Here is a 21,046-nt window from a genome sequence, read left to right on the forward strand (position 1 = left end):
GGCATAGCTGAAAATCAGGAGCATATGCTTCTATGTATGCTGTTTTCCAATAATCTTTCTTTTTCTTGGAAAGTACTGTGTAACAGCAAAACTAAGCAGTTGCATTAGAAAATAGGTGCAATAATATTTCTGATTTTCAAATGTTTTTATATAGCATTAAGTTGTTCTTTCTGGAACTGTATTTGTTTTAGGTGTGCTTCTGAATGGCAGGAGTACCAGATATCAAGGCAGAAAGTGATTGAAGTGATGAATGATGCTGAGAAAAAATTATCTGAATTTTCAGTAGCTAAAGCTGCTTCTTCTCATGAAGCAGAAGAGAAATTGCTAACACATAAGGTAAGGTACTGGTAATTGCATCAAATCCTTTTCTTTCAAGTGAAAATGAATGTATAATATGTAGGTCCCTACCTGTGATAACACGAATTTGAGTTTTTAAATCTTTACCTGTAGTACTTAACAGTGTCATAACACACCAAGACATGTTTAGTGCTGTGCAAAACACACATTTTATTTGTGGGGTGACCGAGACAGATATCTTTAATCACTTTGCAGCTTGTTGTCTATGTGCCTATGACTGTAGAGAAGTGCAAAGAGTCATGAGGCTCATAAAAGCCGTGCGTCTGTAAACCCTAAAATTACGTACCCTTCAAGAAAATCAGATCAGTAGAAACATCCATCTTCTTTTGATCATGGAGCAAGACAGGAAGAGTTTACTAGGACATGAAGAGTTGGAGTTTAATATTAACTCTTGTTTAGTCTAAAAGCAAGAAATATACCTTAAAAAAAAAACTTACTTTCTCATGTTTCAGGTACTACTCAGTTGCCTTAATATAGACAGTCAGTGACACTTCAGGCATGCTGCCAGCTGTGTCTTGTGAAATCAAGAATCTCCCCTAAGAGTAATGTCATGTCTGCCAGGTTAATGAAGGTGTCTCAAATCCTTGGGCATTTAAAAAGTTGTTAAAGATAAACAGGACATAAATGTACACTTAAACACCTGAATTGCTTCTTCCATTTTTAGACTGTTTAGAAGTCCGTCTTTGCTATGAGAAGGACTCTGAATGCTTATTTTCATCCCTTTTGAGGGGCTATCAAGAAAGAGAAAAGCTGGTTACACCAGATTTCTGCTGCTTCCAGAAGCTTGCATTTTGGACCAAGCAGCTATAGCTAATATATTGCCTATGAGAAATAAAGTGAGACCTAGGCAGCTCACTTGAAATGCAATACCTCCTCTTCATCTGCAGTGGATGGGGGTGGTTCACCTTACCTGCATGTTGAATGCTGATGAGTTGGTTTGTGGAAAAGGAAAACAGTGCTTATTTTTGCTTTTTCAGACTCTCGTGTCCATAGTGAATTCTTTCCATGAGAACATCACAGCCCTAGAAGAAAAGGCTTCACAGCTGGAAAAAATCAGCAATGATGCCAGTAAAGCATCTATAAGTAGATCCATGACAACAGTTTGGCAGCGCTGGACACGGCTCAGGAATGTAGCCCAGGAACAAGAGAAAATTTTGGAAGATGCAGTGCAGGAATGGAAGGGTTTTAATGATAAGGTAAATTCTAGACTTGGTAAATCCTCCCTTATACATAGGTTTTCATTGATTATGCTTGCTGCCTTATTAATCATCTTGCAGTAGAGAAAACTGATAGCAGGAATAACTGATTTTTTTCCTCAGTTCAGAAAAACACAGCTGTGAAAGATCCAGGTTTAGAATCATTGCCTCCAAAGTTTGGACTGTTCTTCTCAATGCATACAATGTATAGTACATACAGAGTTGTTTTGGTTTCTAGTGCTTCTTTAGATTCTTCTCTGTTTCCTTTCCTCAGATGTTCTGTTCTAGATTATGTTAACCTCTCCTTTTTTCTTCTCTCTTCTTCTCTTTCTTTTCTCTTTTTCCTCTCTTTCTTCTCTGTTTCTTTTTTCTTCTTTTATTTTTCCCTGAAGAATATGAAGTTGCTCCTTTTAAGCGTAACAGTGAGGATAGTGCCTGTCACTGCTCATTGATCATATGTCTCTTTTTTCCCCTTATATCCTACCTCAATCTTCTTATCTGTCATTGTCCATTATTCATGCCCAGATATCAGGTTCTCTAGGAATGAGGATAAGCATTTTGTTAAATGCATGACTTGTGCCAAATATGGGTGTACCCCAGGGTAGAGCTCTAGTTCCTATGGAAATAAATGTAATAAATGCTAAAGATTATAAGAAGACACCCGTAACTGGACCAAAAAAAAATCTCTTAGCAAGTCCTGATCGCCTGTGAAGTGCAAGGGATCTGGCACAGTAGAGCACAAGCCCTATACCACAACTGTTTTACAAAATCTAAATGTGCAGGACTGGGTCTAGCACCTTTCAGTGTCAGTTTTACTAATTTCTTTTGTAATCTTATAATTGACAAGACTGCGTCTCTTTCCATAGATTCGGAAAGCCACCATAGCTATAGATCAGCTACAAGGTCGCCTACCAGAAAGCTCAGTGGAAAAGGCATCCAAGACAGAGCTCCTGGAACTCCTGGATTACCATGGCAGTTTCCTGCTGGAGGTGGACCACCAGCTCTCATCTTTGGGCCTGCTCAAACAGCATGCTGTCAGCATGCTTCAGGTTGTGGAAGTAAAGCCTCCATCTCAGAAGGAACTACCAGTTATGCAAGAAATCAAAGCAATGCAAGATCGATGCCACAAGTAAGGAAATATTTTAAAAGATTCAGCAAAAAAATAGTACCTTGCAATTCATTATTAAGAGCTCATAATTTTAATATCATTAACAACTAACATGCCTAAATAAATATTAGCTATTATTTTTTAAATAAGCCTCAGTTTTAATTTAAAATTACTTTTAATTAATCTTGAAATACCTTTTTTGCCATTATTTTTTATTTCCTTCAGAAAGAGTATGCTTTTTAAAATAAGTATTTCTTGCCTTGCATAATAATACTAACTTACATAAAAGCTGCATAAACTGCATTAAAATTATAACTGATTTTAAATACTTCCATTGTTTCTCACATTAACAGTGGTCATTTATCTTTTTGTATCCTCTTTTATTAGTTTATCACTTTGTTTCACTTGTTTGAAGCACTTAGGTACTAAAAGTAGGTCCTGTATGATATTTACAGAGGAATGTAGAGCATATGCAAATGAAACATAATTTTTCACCTTGAGGCTATGCAAATGTTTATGCAAATGAAAAACATCTCCCTGTCATGTAGACAACAGGAAGTTTTATGTTAAGTTTTAAGACACATCTCTACCTCATAACTACACTAAGATACCATTAAGTGGATCTCCATGGTTGGAAAACAAGTTAAAATGAGAAATGACCAAATTGTAAACCCTGCACCAAGCCTGTGCAAAGTTTATTGTGTGTGTTTATAAATAATTATAGTAGAATAGCAATCCCTGTAGAAAATTTTACAAATCCGTTTTTCACTTACTTAAAATTGGTTTCTGAGATACAGGGTCTGTGATGACCTCCTGCTCATGTAAATAAGGCATGATTCATATGGGCAAGGTTATGCAAACATAAATGAAATATGGGAATATCAAAGATCCATGTCACATGTATAAGAGCTATGAGTAATCCAATAGAACTTTCACAGAGGTGTCAGTTCTTGAGGAAAGTGCAGAAATTCTGTCTTAGTGGAAGTGTGGAAATAGGCCATGTTTAGATACTTGATCCATAACTTAACCTAAGTATTCTGCCAACGCAAATCCCATCAATAGGAGTGGACTTTATCTCATATGATATGATATCTCAATATCATATCTGCTCTGATATCATATCTGCTCTGTTCCACTCAATAGGAGTGGAATTTATCTCAAATGTAAAATAAATTACATTAATAATGTAATTTATTTTACATTTTAGGTATCAATATCAGAGCAGATTGTCTTGCTCTCTAATTAGTGTAGAGAAATAAACAAGTTTAAGATACAGCTTTTCTGACCTATTTTAGAAGTTTCTTTTGGAATGACAGTGAATAATCCTAGTTATGCCCTTAAAATGCCCTGCAATTGCCTCTACAGACAATCAGGGTATTCTGTGGTGATAAGCTCAGATGTAGGGATCTCTATTGTATACATTAGCATTTTTTCAAAAGAATTGCATGCCTGATATCCAAACATGTAAAACCAAAGAATGGACATGAAAAATTTAATTTATTTAAATTTATTTCTCTGGATGTGGTGCTCTTAATCATTATCTTTATTGTTCAGCATGTTTTGACCAAGCAGTGTTTTTAGACATTGCTTAATTCTTCACAAATAGTTATTGTTTCTTTCTTTCTGAAGTATGCAACAGAAAGTTAAAAAAGGCATGAAGATGGTCAAACAGGAGCTGAAGGAGCGTGAGGAGGTTGAAGCAGAGATTAATACTGTGAAGTCCTGGATCCAGGAAACAAAAGAATATTTATTAAGCCCTGATGCAGAAGTGGACATCCAACTCCAGGAGCTGCAGGTAGGCCACATTTTTCAACTTCTAAATCACAATATTTATCTTCATTTTAATCTGCTAGTGAATGTTAATAGTTTCAAAACCACTACAAATTCAAATTAGACTATATTCATTTAGTAATCCGATATTAATTTAGTAATTGTTTACTAAGACAATATTCATTTAGTAATCGTTTAGTAAAATGAGCATTTTAGTAACCCCCTAGACAAATTCGTAAAGCATGAAGTAGATGATGGACTGTGATATTTTATTTTAAAGATGTTTAAGATGTATTCTCATTGTTCCTAACAATATTTTTTCTGTCATTAGTCTCTCTTTGGTGAAGTTACTACTCATCGCCAGGCTGTTGAAAAACTGGCTGAACAACAACAGAATAAATACTTGGGGCTTTATACCATTTTGCCTTCTGAACTCTCTCTTCATTTAGCAGATGTTGGACTGGCCCTCGTTACTGTGCAGGATCAGGTAAAGTGCAGTAGATAAGTGCCAGGCAGATCTATAGTCTTTCTTCAGGCTTTATAACTTGGAATCCTGCTATGGCCAAACTGTGGCAACACAGAATAGTTTTATTACCTTCATCCTTTGAATTAAAGTTAAATGAAAATTATTTTCTTTTAAGGAGGAGTGATTTCTGATTATTGAATTTAATTCTTATTGTTGACAGATTCAAACCAAAGAAAGAGAAACTCAGCAAATCAAAACATTGAATCAAGAGTTTGATCAGAAAATCCAGGAGATAGCAAATGAACTAAATACCATTCTTTCCAAATTGAAAAAGAAAACAAATGATATAACAAAAGCTAAACTTGAACAGAAGGTAAGACAAGGCTTTCCTGATGTGGTTATGCCAGAAATTTTTCTGAATTGGGAAGCTCACTTCATATCAAACTGTTCTTTGTGAAGACTTGGAGAACACAGTTTGTTAATGTAGTTCAACAGAAGAGTTATACAGAAATGAGGGTTGACTGAGGAGATTTTTAAAGCTATAGTCTTTGCAAACTGGCCTACACAGGTAACAGAATTTGAAGGAAGGAGCTGAGTGTTAAAGTCAGATGGACAAAATTTCACAGTTTCTTTTCAGTAATGAGTATCACTCCAATCTGGGAAAGCCTGAGGAACCTTCAGACTGCTCCTTGTTCTTGTCTGTACTGAAAAGATCATTCTTTATTTATGATTATTAGATCCATAGAATTTTACTTGTAGCCCATCTCACATTTAGTTCAACAATGAGGTAAAGTACTACTCATGTAATTAAGAGTAGTGCAAAGGGTTCTTAGTTATTTTTGAAGGTTTTCTTAATCTTAGGTGTGTACCACACTCAGGAAAAATCATCTGTACTGAAGTGTAATGGCCGAATTAGGATTACCATATGAGAGTAAGGGATTTTGGGGAGAAGAGAGATGGAAAAGGGGTTGGCTGAGGGTTTGGGGCTTTTTTTTGTTGGTTTGTTATTTTAAGTAGGCAAAGATAAACTTGGCTGAATTACTGTCTGAAATTAGGCAAAGCATACAAAATAGGAGAAGATTTAGCATGACTGGTATGTCATAAATTACCTGTTTATTTTCATGAGATGCTCAAGATGTTCCAAAGTACTGTTTACTTTACAAGAAGTGTCACTAAACTATATCCCTGGTGTATCTCCTTGGTTTCAGTAAGAAAGCAGAAACCCAGTGAAATCTGCTTTCTTATGTTGCATAAATTAAAACTCTCTGTCACTGGAGATGAAGTAATGTTCCAACTGCTTTTATGCATTTAGCTGATAGTCTTGAGACTGGGTTGGCTTTGGTTACAGCAGTAAATATTTTTATATTAACATTGAAACAGATTGTGAAAAAATAAAATAAAAATCTGTTTTAAATCCATGTGACTCAAGTCAAATGGATCCTTCTTTCACAAACAGCATATAAATTCTGCATAATATCTGTAGTAAATACATTTGTTTATGCTTGCTGTAATGTGTGTGTCTTTGTATTTAGATAAGCAGTTTAACATCTGTCTTTGTGTCTACATGTAGACAGTTATGTCTCCAAATTTGTGGAATAATACTGACTTATCACGATGATTGATCATATCTTACACTCTGAGGTGTGTCTGCCAGGACAGCCCTAACCTGAAGAGCTTGAAGTCACTTCTTGAAACACCTGTAGCAGTGTTGTGAATGATTGCAGTTTAAATTTGTAGAAATAATTGGAGAGAGGCTAGGCTGTTTGTCCAAGCAGTGGGACAAGAGGCAATGGGCAGAAACTGATGCACAGGATGTTCCACCTGAGCATGAAGAAGAACTTCTTTACTGTGTAGTGTCTGTGTACTGCAGCAGGTTGCCCAGAGAGGTTGTGGAGTCTCCCTTTACTGGGGATACTCAAGAGCCTTCTGGACACAATCCTGTGCCATGTGCTGTGGGACAACCCTACTTGAGCAAGGAGGTTGGACCAGATGACCACTGTGGTCCCTTCCAACCTGACCTGTTCTATGATTCTCTGACTTCTTTTTTTTATTTTTCAAAAACAATGAATTTTTAACACCTTGGATATAAAAAACAAATACAAAAATACCCAGTAGCCTCTTCTCAAGAAACTGTAGCCCCAGAGTATGTTTTGAATCTATGGGAAACTTGAAAAACTTTTTAGGCTTCCTTTTCAAAATAATTGTGACTATGCTAGGAAAAATTGATTTTTAACTGTGTTTCTATTGAAACACTCTAGCACAATCAGACTGCTCCTGCATCAGGATCATGCTATGAAAATGCAAGCTTAAAATTAAATTTTTCTTAATCCCTTCATGAGTAACTACATTTTTATGAGTTTATAAACTTATATTTTAAGACAGCAATAAAACAAACCCCTTTTCAAATAAACAAAACTCCTTGTCATGGCAGTCTGTGCTGACAATTCATTTCAGAAACAAACCCAGAAAGATGCCTGAGAACAGTTAATGTCACACTGAAGTGACTCAGTCCTTGGCTACGGCAGGGAAAACGGTTATCCATTCCAGCCAGGAAGTCAGAGGAGAAAGAGTAATGGCACATACTTAAGAGGTGACCAAATATCCTGCTGTTCTGCTTTCCTGCTTAAAAATGGAAAAAACTATGGAGACTTTGGACAGGCTATAAAAGTTGCATGTTGGACTAGAAATAACCAACCAAAAAGCTACCACTTCCTGGATCACTGATTTTATTGTTTTTCTGCCTAGATCCTTGGTGACGAGTTGGACAGCTGCAATATAAAGCTGTTGGAGTTAGATGCATCAGTCCAGGACTTTGCAGAGCAGAACGTACCCCTGGCTAAGCAGCTGGCTAACAGGATAGGGAAACTCACTGCACTGCACCAGCAGACCATACGGCAGGCTGAGTACAGAGCAGCCAAGCTCAGTCAGGTATGATCTTAAATCCTTTCTGCAGTTTCCTCTCACAACTAGAGGAAGCATGGAAACATCTCATTTTTTATCCTGGAGTTATGCCAAACAGGGCATTCCTTGGCACATCTGCCTATTATTAGTCAGGGTTTGCATCACATTCCAAAGAGACACAGGTCAAATCAGAGAGTAAAATAATTCTCAGATGCTACTTTAACACCCTCTTGCATGAATCACCTGCTGTTTGGTTCCTTTGGTGCCCTAAAAAGATTGTAGATCTCCCAAACAGTAGCATGCTGCAAATAGTACCTCATTGTGCTTCTCAGGTTCTCTGTTTTGTCACTCTTACCTATATTTGCAGCATTAAAAGCAAAATAAAAAAAAATAGTTTGCTTTAGTCCCAATCCATAGAGGTTGAATATAACTTGTACGTTCAATAGAAAAGCCTATATAAAATGGCCCCAATAATGCATAGTATTTATGCAATATTTGGTGTTCATAAAGATGGATCCTCTGTGGTTCAAAGTCTCTGAAAATCTTTCTTTTTTTTTTTCCTTACTTGTTCTTAGCCCCAAAACCTCCAGCTAAAAGCAAATAAATGGATTTTCTATGGTTCTGCCATCAATACCCTGATAAATTATGAGTTCTCCTTTCTGCATGCATGAATTTGCTTCCCGAAGAAAAATTCAAAATATTCTTTTCAGTTTTCTCTGAAAAATTGTTTTTAAGAAGAGATAGAAAATTATTTTCAAATTAAAAACTCCTTCAAAGGTACTTGGTAAAGAGATTTAACATTAGGATATTTTTGTTCAGCATCAAAAGATCCACTTATCATAAAAATGATGGGTATTGGTACTGCTTGCAAATACAGTTTTGTCACCTCGGATTTGATCCATCCTTTATAAGGAGGAAATTCATGAACATCAATGAAATTATTCCTGCTAAAAAGAAAATTGGAGCTTATGAGTACTTTGCTAAATAGAAATTGGGTTCATCAGAAAGCAGAACTTTTGTCCTGTATTTTGAAATTGTGCAATATTTCTTTTTTTGGGAATATGGCAGACTGAATGGACAAAGCGGACTGTAAAAAAAAAAAAAAAGAGGTGATTTGGAGGATGTAATGGAAAGAGACATATCAAAATAAGAAATTGAGCCACAAACTGAAAGAGGAGGTATTTTGGAACTTACATGTGAGGCTGAAATATGCACAGGGAGTGAACCTTCTAGGGATATATTTGAGCATCAATGGACTCTCACAGTGTGACCTACATTCTTATAGTGCCTTTTTTCCCCAAAAACACATAATCTTACTACTGAAAACATACCTATTTTAACTCCATAAATACATAAGAAAATTATATAATACAGGAAGGAAAAGTTGTTAAAATTATCCTCAGGTTAAAACAGTGAAGGAAATAAAATTAGTTTTTTCATCCTCCCAGAATTGTACAAAATTACATCTTAGGCTTAAGCAAATTTTTCTTTCATCCAGGCTGCTTCACACTTGGAAGAATACAATGAGATGCTGGAGTTCATATTGAAATGGATTGAGAAAGCAAATATCCTAGTGCATGGTAATATAACATGGAATTCTTCCTCTCAGCTTCGTGATCAGTTTAAAGCCTACCAGGTGATTATGTGAGCTATGACATTTAAAAGTCAGTGTATATATGAAGTTATTTTCAAAGCAATGGAGTTCTACTTCCTCCTAAAGGGCTAGATTTCTTTGGCTGTTCTCCCAAGCCTTAAAAATGATTCATTGGTTTTGGACAATTGTTTTGAAAACTGAAATAAAGATATGTTGTAGAATAAAAGCATGTCATTCAAAGTTGATCTCCATGTTATTCAAGTAGTTTGGTTTCATAGAGGCTTTTGGCTGAATAGTGTGTCTGCACACTGTGATTCTATCACACCAAGCACATTATTGCAGCTCATACTGTAAAGCTTCAGTTAATCAAAGACAATTTTCAGTTTGGCCTTTTCTTTCTCCATTATGCTAAACTGGAATAGCCTTTGTTCTCTTCTAATGAGTTTTATACCAAATATTCTCAAACTGATACCTAATGGAAGAGTTTCTTCCAATCTCTTCCTGAACATTTCACATCAGAGTAATTTGCTGTCCCTGTAATTGTGCAATTTGTTCCGTGTGTGTCTGTGTGTGGAATGTGTGTGTGAGATCAGTGGACCATTTTGATGAGGTTGAAGCTTGGCTGGTGTTACATGACTGTGTGAAAAAAATCAAGGCATCATGATAACGTATCACTAATACCAATGTTATATATACATTACTTAATTGTCAGCTGCATTCTTGTACATAAGTGCAGGGTACTATGTCAGTCTTTGTATTCTGAATCAGAGCTTCCAGGCAATTTATCATGAGGAAAACTGGAGACAGAATTTCTGCTATGGCTTTTTCCCTGCTTCAAAATCTGATGATACAGGCTTAACCAATGCCATCCCACACAATGCCTTGGCAGTGATTTTTTTAGGCAGCATTAACAACTCCTACCCTGCTATAGCACTGCACCCAAGTGCTTTCTGCTACTTTCTATTAGGTATATGAGGCTTCCAGGACAAATCCTCTCCATAGATTGCATATATTATATTTTTACACACAAGTGTGTGTAGCAAAACAATAAAATTAATGTGTTGGTAAGTAGAGCTGCTGAAGCTTCATTACTTAATCTTTTGTTTTCCAGTCTCTATAAGCTGAAGCACTTCAGCCGATCTTCAGAACAAAGTGCATTGCCTAAGCCTAACAGGAAATCAGTGGAACTTAATCATAGGCTCATGAATGAGTACAGATTAAAGAGTTTGCAGAACAATATACTTAAAAGATATGTGTCATTGAGTCTCAAACCTGACATACAATTTGTCTGTATCTCCATCTAGAGCATTCTTGATGAGTCTGGAGAGATTCATGGTGATCTTGAGGCCATGAGTGAAAGGATTGATTACCTGGCAAGTGTCTACTGTACTGAAGGGATGTCACAGCAAGTGCTGGAACTGGGGCGACGGACAGAGGAACTGCAGCAAATTATCAAAGTGCAGCTACCAAACCTCCAAGATGCTGCCAAGGTAAATGAAAGCAGGTTTTCTAATGATAGCTAGCATCTAGGGTGATGTATGCATCATACTACTGTACTGAGATTATTATCAGTGAAGATAATCTGTGGTCTGTACAGGGCATGACTTTGTTGCCTAAAGTCAGGTGTCTCGCAGTGTTTGAGATGCTGCATTCAGGTGCTGATTCAGATGGGCACAAGATTTCTGCACAAGTGACCTTTCTGGATGAATATATCTGGGGTAATGGTGTGTCTCAATAGCACTGAGCACCTATGTTTAGATACTTGAGAAATGTATTTTCTGACACTTAGGTTCTGCTATTTCCTTTATTCTTCTCTTAAATGTTCTCTAAATGCTGTTATTTATTAATTTAGATCAGTACTGGACCAAATCAGAATTCCATAGTGTTAGGCCTGCAAAGGAGTGCAATGAAAAGAATGAATATGCTTTTTCAGCTTTATAAAGTATATGCTGCATTTGAGATTTCAGTACTTAAGAAAAATAACTCTGCCTTTGCAATCCCTTTTTCTAGACTGTCATATGACTGGTATTTTTATTTAATATTTTAGACATTTAAAATTAACTGTCAAAACTATGAATTGCTTTTTGAACTGTATGTAAGGTGGATGTACCTGCAAAATCCAGACAGATATACTTATAGTGATTTCTATTTTTCCTCTTACTCATCCCTGAATCAAATGTGTTACAGGATATGAAGAAATTTGAAATTGAGCTGAGAGCCCTACAGGCTGCTTTGGAGCAAGCCCAAGCCACTCTGACATCTCCAGAGCTTGGGCATTTGAGCTTGAAAGAGCAACTTTCTCACAGACAGGTAAAAGACCAGGACCTCAAAGTTAACATTTGAATAATGTGATCTTGCATAAAGGATAATGAGTGTCAATGAGACTGCTTTTTGTGTTTCTTAGGTGTGTCACTGTTTCAGAATGTAGTCCCAAATTACTGCCAAGGAAATAAGTGATGAAGTGAGAAGAATCATTCCCTCAGAGGGAATGGTTGAAGTATAATTCTTTATGAGCCCCTTCTTAGACTAATGCAGTTCTGAGGAGTGTGCATCCAATCCATTTAATCCATATTTGTTATAAAGCCCAATTCTTATCTAGTGCTTATGTTCAAGAGTTTCTTAAAGGAAAGTCAGCCTTGTTATCATTATTGATTTCAAAAGGAAGTCAATATTGTTATCATTATTTTACATATAGAGATGCAATGATATAGTTTGTTGCCAGCTTCTCCAATAGTAATCTGGAGCACTAGGAGACAATTCAGGTTTCCTTAGGCCCAGTTACATTTTTGTATGCTTAGTTGAATTAACCTCCATAAGAATTCATGGCTTTCTCTGTTGCATCTGATCTGCTATGGAGATTTGTGAGTTTGTTAGTTTTGGTCTCAGTCCCTTAACAGGAGAAATAAGGCAATAAAGAAATATAGCTTTCTGAGTTTCTCAAGACATGTTTCTTTCTGCAAACTAATATGGAGATTTAACTGTCTCAGTCTGCCAGTGAAAACTGGATGTCATCAGGTTCACTGTAGGATTAAAATCTGCAGAAAAACATATGGAAGGAAGGTAAATTTGCACAGCCTTTCCTTTTCATTAAAATATGCAGTCTTTATTCTGGGCACTTGCAAACAGATTTCAAAATGTAGCCTTGAAGAGTGTAAGTGAAACACATCACCCACCATAAGAAGAAAGGAACATGGAGGTTACACTGGGGTTTATGCATGTTCTTTGTCCTGGCTCTAGCAGATCTCACAATGCAACTTTCTTTTGCACAGAAAGGGACTGTAGCCCCTGCCCACCTGTTTTACCAGACCAGGGAGGGGAAAGGGCCTGGCTGGCACATAGCCCTCAGGGTGCCTCTGGGTGCTGATTGAACAATGAAGACACCCTTTGCCAGCAGTATGGGGTCTGACAGAGTGGAACCCCACCTGTGCTGCCTGAGGAATAGCTCATTATACCAAAATTCTGGTTAGATTATCCACCTTATGTCATGAAACTGCAAAAATAAAAACCAAACCAAAATCCTCTCATCAGTATGCACTTCAGACCCACTTAGCTATCATTCTGATCTGATATAAGGGAAGGGAAATAATCAAATTCTCTATCCCTGTTTGCCTCATTGTCCAGCTGATTTATATCTATTGAATCTAAAATCTTTTCCTAATGTGCTAAGGCTCTTTTTATCAACTTTGCCTTTTCCCTTTTTTTCATTGGTTTTTTTTTTTCATATCTGTACATACATTAAACTCCTCGGTGTAGATAAAAATAACAGTGATCAAATCTATTTCCAACCATTACACTTAGACCCTTCTCATGCATATGAACAGTCAGCTTGAATGGACATCTTGTATGGAATAGGCACTATTCACAAAGGCATACAGCTTGTGAATATTCAAAGAAAAAGGTTTCTGTGTAGCTCTGTTCCTTTCTGTTTGATTGCCTTTTGAATTTTAAGCAACATTTTCAGCCACGGCTTGTAATTTCCAAGGAAAGTTGTGAATACAATGGGATTCATGTGCAGTTTTGAAAATGTGCTTCTATGTCACAGCAAGGAGTTCCACTTAGATTTTAACACTGAGATGCAAGTATATATAAACTACTCTTGTGCTGCTTCGATTTGTGGAATTGGTAAATCTATTTTCTCAAATCTGTTAATAGAAATACTTTTTTTACTTGGACACTTAGAAATAGGTACAACTATGCTTTTTAGTTTATTATTCTTATATCTAGTATATGGGCTTTTTGCTTATATAATCATTATTCTCATTTGACATTGATCAACTCCAGAGAAAGTGTTTCTAATTACATGCAAGTTAAAAAATAGATAATAATTTTTTTCTATTGTTGCTTGAATGTACCATCATTTTTCTTTGGCTGCATGAAATGCTCTGGGAGTTCTGAAAAAAATTGGTTTATTGTGGCACTGACTTTGTTTCTAGCATCTGCTGTCTGAGATGGAGTCCCTGAAGCCAAAGGTTCAGGCAGTCCAGGAGTGCCAGAGTGCCCTGCGGATCCCAGAGGAGGTGGTCACCAGCCTGCCCCTGTGCCACAGCGCCCTGCGGCTGCAGGAGGAGGCCAGCCGCCTGCAGCACACGGCCATCCAGCAGTGCAACATCATGCAGGCAAGTGCAGCCCCATCCCACCCACCGCCCAGAGGAACTTGAACAGCAGCATACTAATTGTGATGAAAGCATAGAATTCCATATCTCTGTGCACTCCTCTGTTCTGTAGCACCATTAGGAGTTTCCTCATTAGTCTGTTATTCCTGACTTTAATATTCATGACCATGTTAATTGTTGATTATTCATCAGAGTCTCCCCTAAGTTCTCTCCCTGATATTGCTATGATTTTTGTAATGCTGTTAGGATTAACTAGACAAACAGCTAATATACAATTGAATGCAGGTTAATTTTATAAGACATATATTCAATTAATAAAACTTATATAACATATAACATCAGCTGCTTCTGAAGATTACTTAAAAACTATTGAGTTAATTAACTGTGGTATAAAAATAATTATTTTTATTCTCTTTGTTTATAGTTTATATATTTTTTTCTGATTTTGGAGTCATTCGATGTCTATTAAATTTGTATTTTCAAGTTTTGCTAAGTACGAGTAAATTAGATTTTGTTTGACTATTTGGATTTATAACTAAATATGTAAAAGGTATTTCCAATGAAGTGAATATGCTTTTCTCCTCTGCTGTTTAATGATAGGAATATACATAGCCTATTCCATAGGCTAGGGTGCAACTACGAAGTTTCAAGTTGGATAACAGAAGAGAGTTGATGGTTTAGGATAATTAATGATGCTTAAATACAAGAAAGGCTACACAGAAAATTTAAAAAATGGGTTAGACAAACTGCTTATGTATCTATGATAGAAAGAACTGATGATACATTGGTACGATAATTATCTGAGTCAATCTTCATAATCCTTTCCCAGTTGTATTTTCTGTAATAGCTAAGTTTTTCTTAGAGTCACAAATGAACACATGAAGTGAAAAAGCAGATGAAAATGCTTTATAACAAAACAATGAGACTAAGCAAGGCTATCTTCTTGTGGCTGTGTTTGGTTCAGGTACTTGTTGGAATCAGAAGTTACAGCACCTTACATCAGAAATCTAAAATATCATGTTATGTGCACTGTGGATTTGGGAAATATTTAATTAAATGAAACCATTCAAATCATTGCAATTCACAATATTTATGAATAGATATTTTCCTGACTATACTCCTGCTTTGCTTATCAAGATGTGAGTGCCAGATACTTCATGAGGGAGATCTATCATGCTTAGACTAAGTGAAAATTAATTTTCATGTAGACACTCAATCTTTTTTTCCCTTCTCTAGGAAGCAGTGGTTCAGTATGAGCAATATGAGCAGGAAATGAAACATTTGCAGCAGATGATCGAGAGCGCCCATCGCGAGATCCAGGACAAGCCAATAGCAACCAGCAACATCCAGGAACTCCAGGTCCAGATTTCACGGAATGAGGTATGGGACTCAAAATGCATCAAAAACATTGGGCTCAATGGCAACTCGCTGACACAGACAACTTTTCATAAGCAATAGTCATAGTTGAGTTGCTTTTCAGATTTTTCTAAAGGCTAGTTGAGCAGGTAGGCTTAATCCCAGAGAGGGAGCTCCTGCTATTGGTAGAGTGTGGACAATTCATTTGTTTGTTCAGTTAGATGTATCCTAACCTCGGGCAGCATTATGATAAACAAAAAAATTGCATAATTAAGGGATATTTAACATTAGAACTTGGTTGAGGAGTGTCCCAGAAGTCAAAATTCAGCAGCTGGTCAGTTAATCTCAACTAGTTTGGTGATCCATATGTACGTATGTATATCCTAAAGAACTTGTACATATACGCATTTATATCCTAAAGTACTTGCTCATTTTCATCCCAGTCACATTCTGTAAAGAATACCAAGAGACTTGAATTTAAGGAACCCCACAATAGATTTGGAGGAAGGCTGCATCATTCACTCCAAAGTTTTCTTTAAAAATCTTTGTGGGGAAGATTTTTGTGTTGTGCAGTTGCGGGTCCAGCCCATAAACTCATGGATTGACAGCTCTTGCATAAATCACAATAGTCTCTGTGCAGCCTTCTTGCTGTGCTGGCTTGAGAGCTCCTCCTGAGCCCCTTTCACCTCCACCTGTCCGTTGTGAAATTCCTAGGATAGAAAATGCACCACTGAGCTCTGTGTGTCACTTCTGGCACCAGATGGCACCATTTCTTTGCCTTTGAATCAAAGCCATCCCTCCGGGTGTGTAATATAGCCTAATGTTACATGTGTTGCTCGTTTTCTATACAGTTGTTACAAGTGTTATTTCGTATAAATTCAAGAGCAGTTTTTATATACAAGCACGTTAGGTTTTATTAGTATTGAATTGATAATGCTATTATTATCTAGTCAAATATTCTGGAAGAGCAAATGCAGGAGAGTGACCAGTGATTCAGGGTAATATTGCTGGAGGAAGGAATAATGCTGCAGGCAGGAAGGAATTAAAAATGGGGCAGCTTGAAGTTTCATGTACATTTGAGCAAGTTTAGTAGCTAGGAGTGGTCCTGAGCATCTGCAGCAAGACAGCAGCTTTATGATAATGCACATTTTGGGATCAGCCAGAACATATAAGCATATTTTTTGCATATTTTTGGCTCACGTTTTCTTTGCTAAATACCTGTGAAAAAGCATAACATGAAGTGAATGTTCTGAATCATATCTTATTAGACTACTTCAAAAGTCAAGTCTATTGAGATGTTTGTTAGATATCTTATTAATTTTAAAAGATATCAGTCACCACATCCCCTGTTAAAGGCTGTATGTAAAAGAACTTAAGGGGACTTTTGTATTAGCTATATTTAGAATTAAAATAAGAGGAAGGAAGATAGTAGAAGGAAATTACATCTTGATTTTTGGGAAGTTTGTATTAGTATGCATGTATGTAAGTAGATACCATGTCTACTGACCCGTGTTTCTTTAGAATTTCAGAGAAGAATGTGGGCAAGTATCTTCATACTTGAGAATTATTTTAATGGAAAACACAAAACCTCATGGGACATTGCTTTTATCAGATGCTTTATTATTTTAAATTTTCTTTTCAAGTCATATTTTTGCTTACTCTTCCTTGTTTTCAGTTGAAAGAGACATTTTAGATACTCAGTGCATTGGACACTAATACCACAAGTGTCATTGCACTTGGTAATGTGAGGGAATAGAGTATACTGAATGACAGTAATTTTCTGCTGGGGCTCAGATATGTCATTTATTGAGCATTTGTGAATGACTGGAATTTGCAAAAGAGCAGATAACTATTCAAGCTGCTAGCCATTAAATTTGTGGCTTAATTTGATTGCAGCTTGGTTTTTGACTATTCTGCTTGGTGTTTTATAATCAAGACTTTTCTTAGTCTCCAAGGAAAGCTCTGGAGCACCAAAGAGAGGCCCTTTTGTTGCTAACATGACAGGTGGTGACAAGGTGCCATTGAAACTCAAGTAGTGAAGTGTCATCCTCAGTCTTTGAGCTGTTTTAATTCCTAACTTGGTACTTCTTGCAATGAGTGTAGAACACTCATTTGTAATCAATTGTAATTTTGAAGAATTTTCTTACTGAAAATGTCATACAACCAAAAAAAGTCTTCTAATTTATCAGCCTGAAGCAGTAGTCTTATTTACTTTTGAAAAGATATTGTAATAATATATTATTCTGCCTACTGTATCTTGCAACTCCTATTGCTATTTTTCCTTGAAAACTTGTGGGTTTTGAAGAAGTAAAAGGAGACATAAAATTAAGCAGAAATATATACTTGAAAAAATAATCATCAATTTAGCAGGCAAGCTTATACAAATGTTTTCACTTCTTAGATCAAAATTCTAACTTGTTACGGAGCATCTAAGGAGACAGGAATGATAGCTTCAGCAGAAATATGAAACACTTCTACCATTTTTTATTTGAAGTATATTAATTGAAAGCTTTGAAACTGGATACTGAATGGAGCAACAGTATATGGTAGGAGAGAAGACAAGACACATGTGAATAGTCATAATAGTCATAGGCTATTCATTTTCATCTTTCTTGTCTAAAAATCTTAAGCTTGTGATGGTGTTTGGCCATAAATACACCATTTCCTAAGCATAAAACCCTCAATAGTTTAAAATATAGTCTACTTTATGCTAGTTTCCCTCTTTTTAAAGAAAGGTTAGTCCTGTGCAGCTCAGCTTTTAACTCAGTAGACTTAGACAAAACTAAAACGAGATTAAAATACAGCTTATCCAAACAGTGACAAAAAGCGATACAGTCTGCATTTAATCTTATTATGTGACTGATTGTTCCTATCACTTTTGAGCCTGTTAGACCCTGTGAGTTATTGTTTGGACAATTCATTCTTTCTGGTGAGAGCTGAATGGGGCATTTTTTGCAGTTGTGGCCACTACATGACCTCATTTCCCTGGCACGCACTGTGCGAGGGAGCTTCATCTTCCTCAGATAAATGGAGATAGATGGGGGGCGGGGGGAAATGGGGCAGGAAGAGTGAGAGACGCTCCCCTTTGCTGCAGCGTGCAGCTCACAGAGGTGGGCTCAGCTCCAGGCAGGATGCGAACGTGAGCCGTCCGTCCGTCGGTCGGTCGGTCCGTCCGTCCCTGCGCTCTGCGGCGCGGCGCGCACGGAGTCTCGGGCGGCCGCCGCTCCGCTCGGCGGTGTCGCAGCGCGGCCGGACGCGCCGGGCCGGGTCCCTCGGCTGGCGACATCCTGCTCGTCAGCAGAGCGGCAGCGCTGCCATGGTATTGGCTGCGCTGGGAGGAGACAGCTTCACTCCGCCGCGGAAGCTGAAATGCTGCCGGTCCTGTGGCCCTTCCCGGCTGCATCAGCACTAGGGGAAAAAAATGTTTTCTCAGGAGCTGGCTCAGAAGATCAAAGGATACCAGGAGCAAATTGCTTCTCTGAATTCCAAGTGCAAGATGCTGACAATGAAAGCAAAACATGCCACCATGCTGCTGACAGTGACAGAAGTGGAGGGGCTGTCCGAGGGAATGGAGGAGCTGGATTCAGACCTGCTGCCAGCACACGCCACTCATCCCTCGGTGGTTATGGTAAGCAATGCCTTGGTCACTGTACTCATTATCTGAGCTGCTTCCTCTTGCATCATTACAACACCCTTGTGCAGCAAATTGCCACAGCTCATATCTACCTTTTGAAATGGCTGTAGTGTGGCAAACCAAACAAGTTGCAGCTTCCCTTTTCTGTATTTTACTTTATGTAAGTTCTCAAGACTTGTTGATAAAGGCTGAAGTTATTTAACAGACAAATACGTGAAATTTGTGAGCAATAATATGCAAATATTGTGCTTTTTATTTTGTAGCTGCCAGCATGCAAGTACAAATGCTAAGAAATTGATGAGTTGCAGGAATAAAATAAAACCAGAATAAATACAATTTCATTAGATGTTGCAGTGTATAGGCTTTTCACACATTAAAATGTTGATGTGATAATTGACAGTATGCTGCTGTATTCTCAGATGAGTGTACTGGAAATGAAAACTGTCTAAGTACTGCCATAGGCCCCATGTTTGACTTTGCTTTTGTTTGTTCCTAACTGGGTCTCATTACAAACATTCTGTTGATGCTACTGAGATTTTCATCTGAGTGTCAGACTTCAGGATTTATCCCTCTATAGCACCATTGGGGAAGGAAGGGGGTTACATTTGAATACTGGGTTGTGTGTATTTTATATTTCAAGTCTGTTCCTTGTTGTTCCAACTGGACCTGGATACTGAGACAAATAGTCCAGTATTCTGTAGCTCTCCATAGTATTTCTGTACGCAGCAGAGATCGTATTAGAAGATGTTTAGGCAAACCTGAATTTGTTATTATTGAGTTGCTTGCTCTACATTGTCTTTTAAAATCCATTAGGGTACAGGAGAGCATTTTCATACTGAAGTATGACAAGTAAATGAGACTATTTATTCAACAGATTTCTAAACTGGTAAATGTAGGAGCATGAAGCATGACTAATTAATGTCGTGGTAATTCTGGCCATGTGTTGTTTTGATCTCAGTCTAAGTCAAGCCTCAGCTGAGGTAACTGATTTTCTTCCTGTGCTCTGGGGTTGCTTTTCCTGTGGCAGATGACTGCTGGTCGCTGTCACACGCTGCTCTCCCCTGTCACTGAGGAGTCTGGGGAGGAGGGAACCAACAGTGAGATTTCTTCTCCACCTGCCTGTCGCTCTCCCTCACCTGTGGCTAATACAGATGCTTCTGTTAACCAGGTACCTCTCTCTTGGCATTCATTCAGCTTTTATCTCAGACATGCATGGTTCCATTCCACAGGTGGTTTATTTAATCCTCTGAAATAATGTTTAACTATAGCTCCAAGGAACTGAAGCTTAACCTCTTACCAAACTGAACCTTCAGGTTCTGGTTCAAAATGGATACAGGTATTGAAATTGTATAAAGCCAGTGTTACAGCTATTCATTATTTTTAAAAGTAAATTTTAAGTGACAATTACAGTGTCACCAGTATTTTCTACTTATATCATAATTTTTATTTTCTCGGTAGTACTCAATGGAATCTTGCATCCTGAGAAAAAAAGCCTTTTTGTACTCCCCATAATGAAACATTGCATTATGTCCATATCCATCTATCTTACTGTACAATTGCCATTTTGGCACTGAAATCACAGCCTGGTATCTTCTACTTAATATCATTTCAGTTATTAACTTTCATGTGGGTTTTTTTCATGTATTTTTCATTTCCATGGCAGTCTATTTTAAGCACCAGTGAGGCAGATCAGTGAAATTACAGATATTAGATTTTAAATCAAAACTCTTACACTTCTTGTAGGAGGAGCAAGTGTACATTTTAATCAATACTGACACAGCAAGTGTCAGTATTGATTAAAATGTAAACATTAAGCCAGCACATTGAGCATCAGACACATAAAGTCACACATAAAATGTTATGCTTTGGAAGTTTAGAAGTGAACTTTAGAAGCCATCACCATCTCACTGAATTCATCATGTTCTGGATTTTGTGGCTGATTGGTTGGTTTTGCATTTGTGACTGCTTCCAAAATTGACCACTGCAGATTTGAAGGTTAGAATGTGTTGTGTTGCACTGCTGAGTAGAATTAGGCAAGTTTGAGCAAGATG

The 21,046-nt window shown here is 37.3% G+C and overlaps 1 protein-coding gene across 19 annotated transcripts in view; it reads left to right on the plus strand.

The window, feature by feature from the left end:
* SYNE1 (spectrin repeat containing nuclear envelope protein 1) overlaps positions 1–21,046 on the plus strand; it is a 289,195-nt gene that overhangs the window by 174,464 nt on the left and 93,685 nt on the right. For 17 of the 19 annotated variants that reach the window (XM_071435338.1, XM_071435390.1, XM_071435430.1 and 14 more), the window contains 14 exons: positions 192–336; positions 1,335–1,553; positions 2,420–2,682; positions 4,291–4,456; positions 4,763–4,918; positions 5,118–5,270; positions 7,643–7,825; positions 9,297–9,434; positions 10,697–10,882; positions 11,580–11,702; positions 13,826–14,012; positions 15,246–15,385; positions 18,795–18,989; positions 20,023–20,163. In XM_071435338.1, coding sequence (XP_071291439.1) covers positions 192–336; positions 1,335–1,553; positions 2,420–2,682; positions 4,291–4,456; positions 4,763–4,918; positions 5,118–5,270; positions 7,643–7,825; positions 9,297–9,434; positions 10,697–10,882; positions 11,580–11,702; positions 13,826–14,012; positions 15,246–15,385; positions 18,795–18,989; positions 20,023–20,163 — 2,395 coding nt within the window. The remainder of the gene's footprint in view (positions 1–191; positions 337–1,334; positions 1,554–2,419; positions 2,683–4,290; positions 4,457–4,762; positions 4,919–5,117; positions 5,271–7,642; positions 7,826–9,296; positions 9,435–10,696; positions 10,883–11,579; positions 11,703–13,825; positions 14,013–15,245; positions 15,386–18,794; positions 18,990–20,022; positions 20,164–21,046) is intronic. The other 2 variants (XM_071435419.1, XM_071435448.1) reach the window with 2 other exon arrangements.

This window comes from Agelaius tricolor, unplaced genomic scaffold, assembly GCF_023055355.1.
Source record: "Agelaius tricolor isolate 1412-34295 unplaced genomic scaffold, bAgeTri1.0.p SCAF_1, whole genome shotgun sequence".
In the NCBI taxonomy this organism is placed as follows: domain Eukaryota; kingdom Metazoa; phylum Chordata; class Aves; order Passeriformes; family Icteridae; genus Agelaius; species Agelaius tricolor.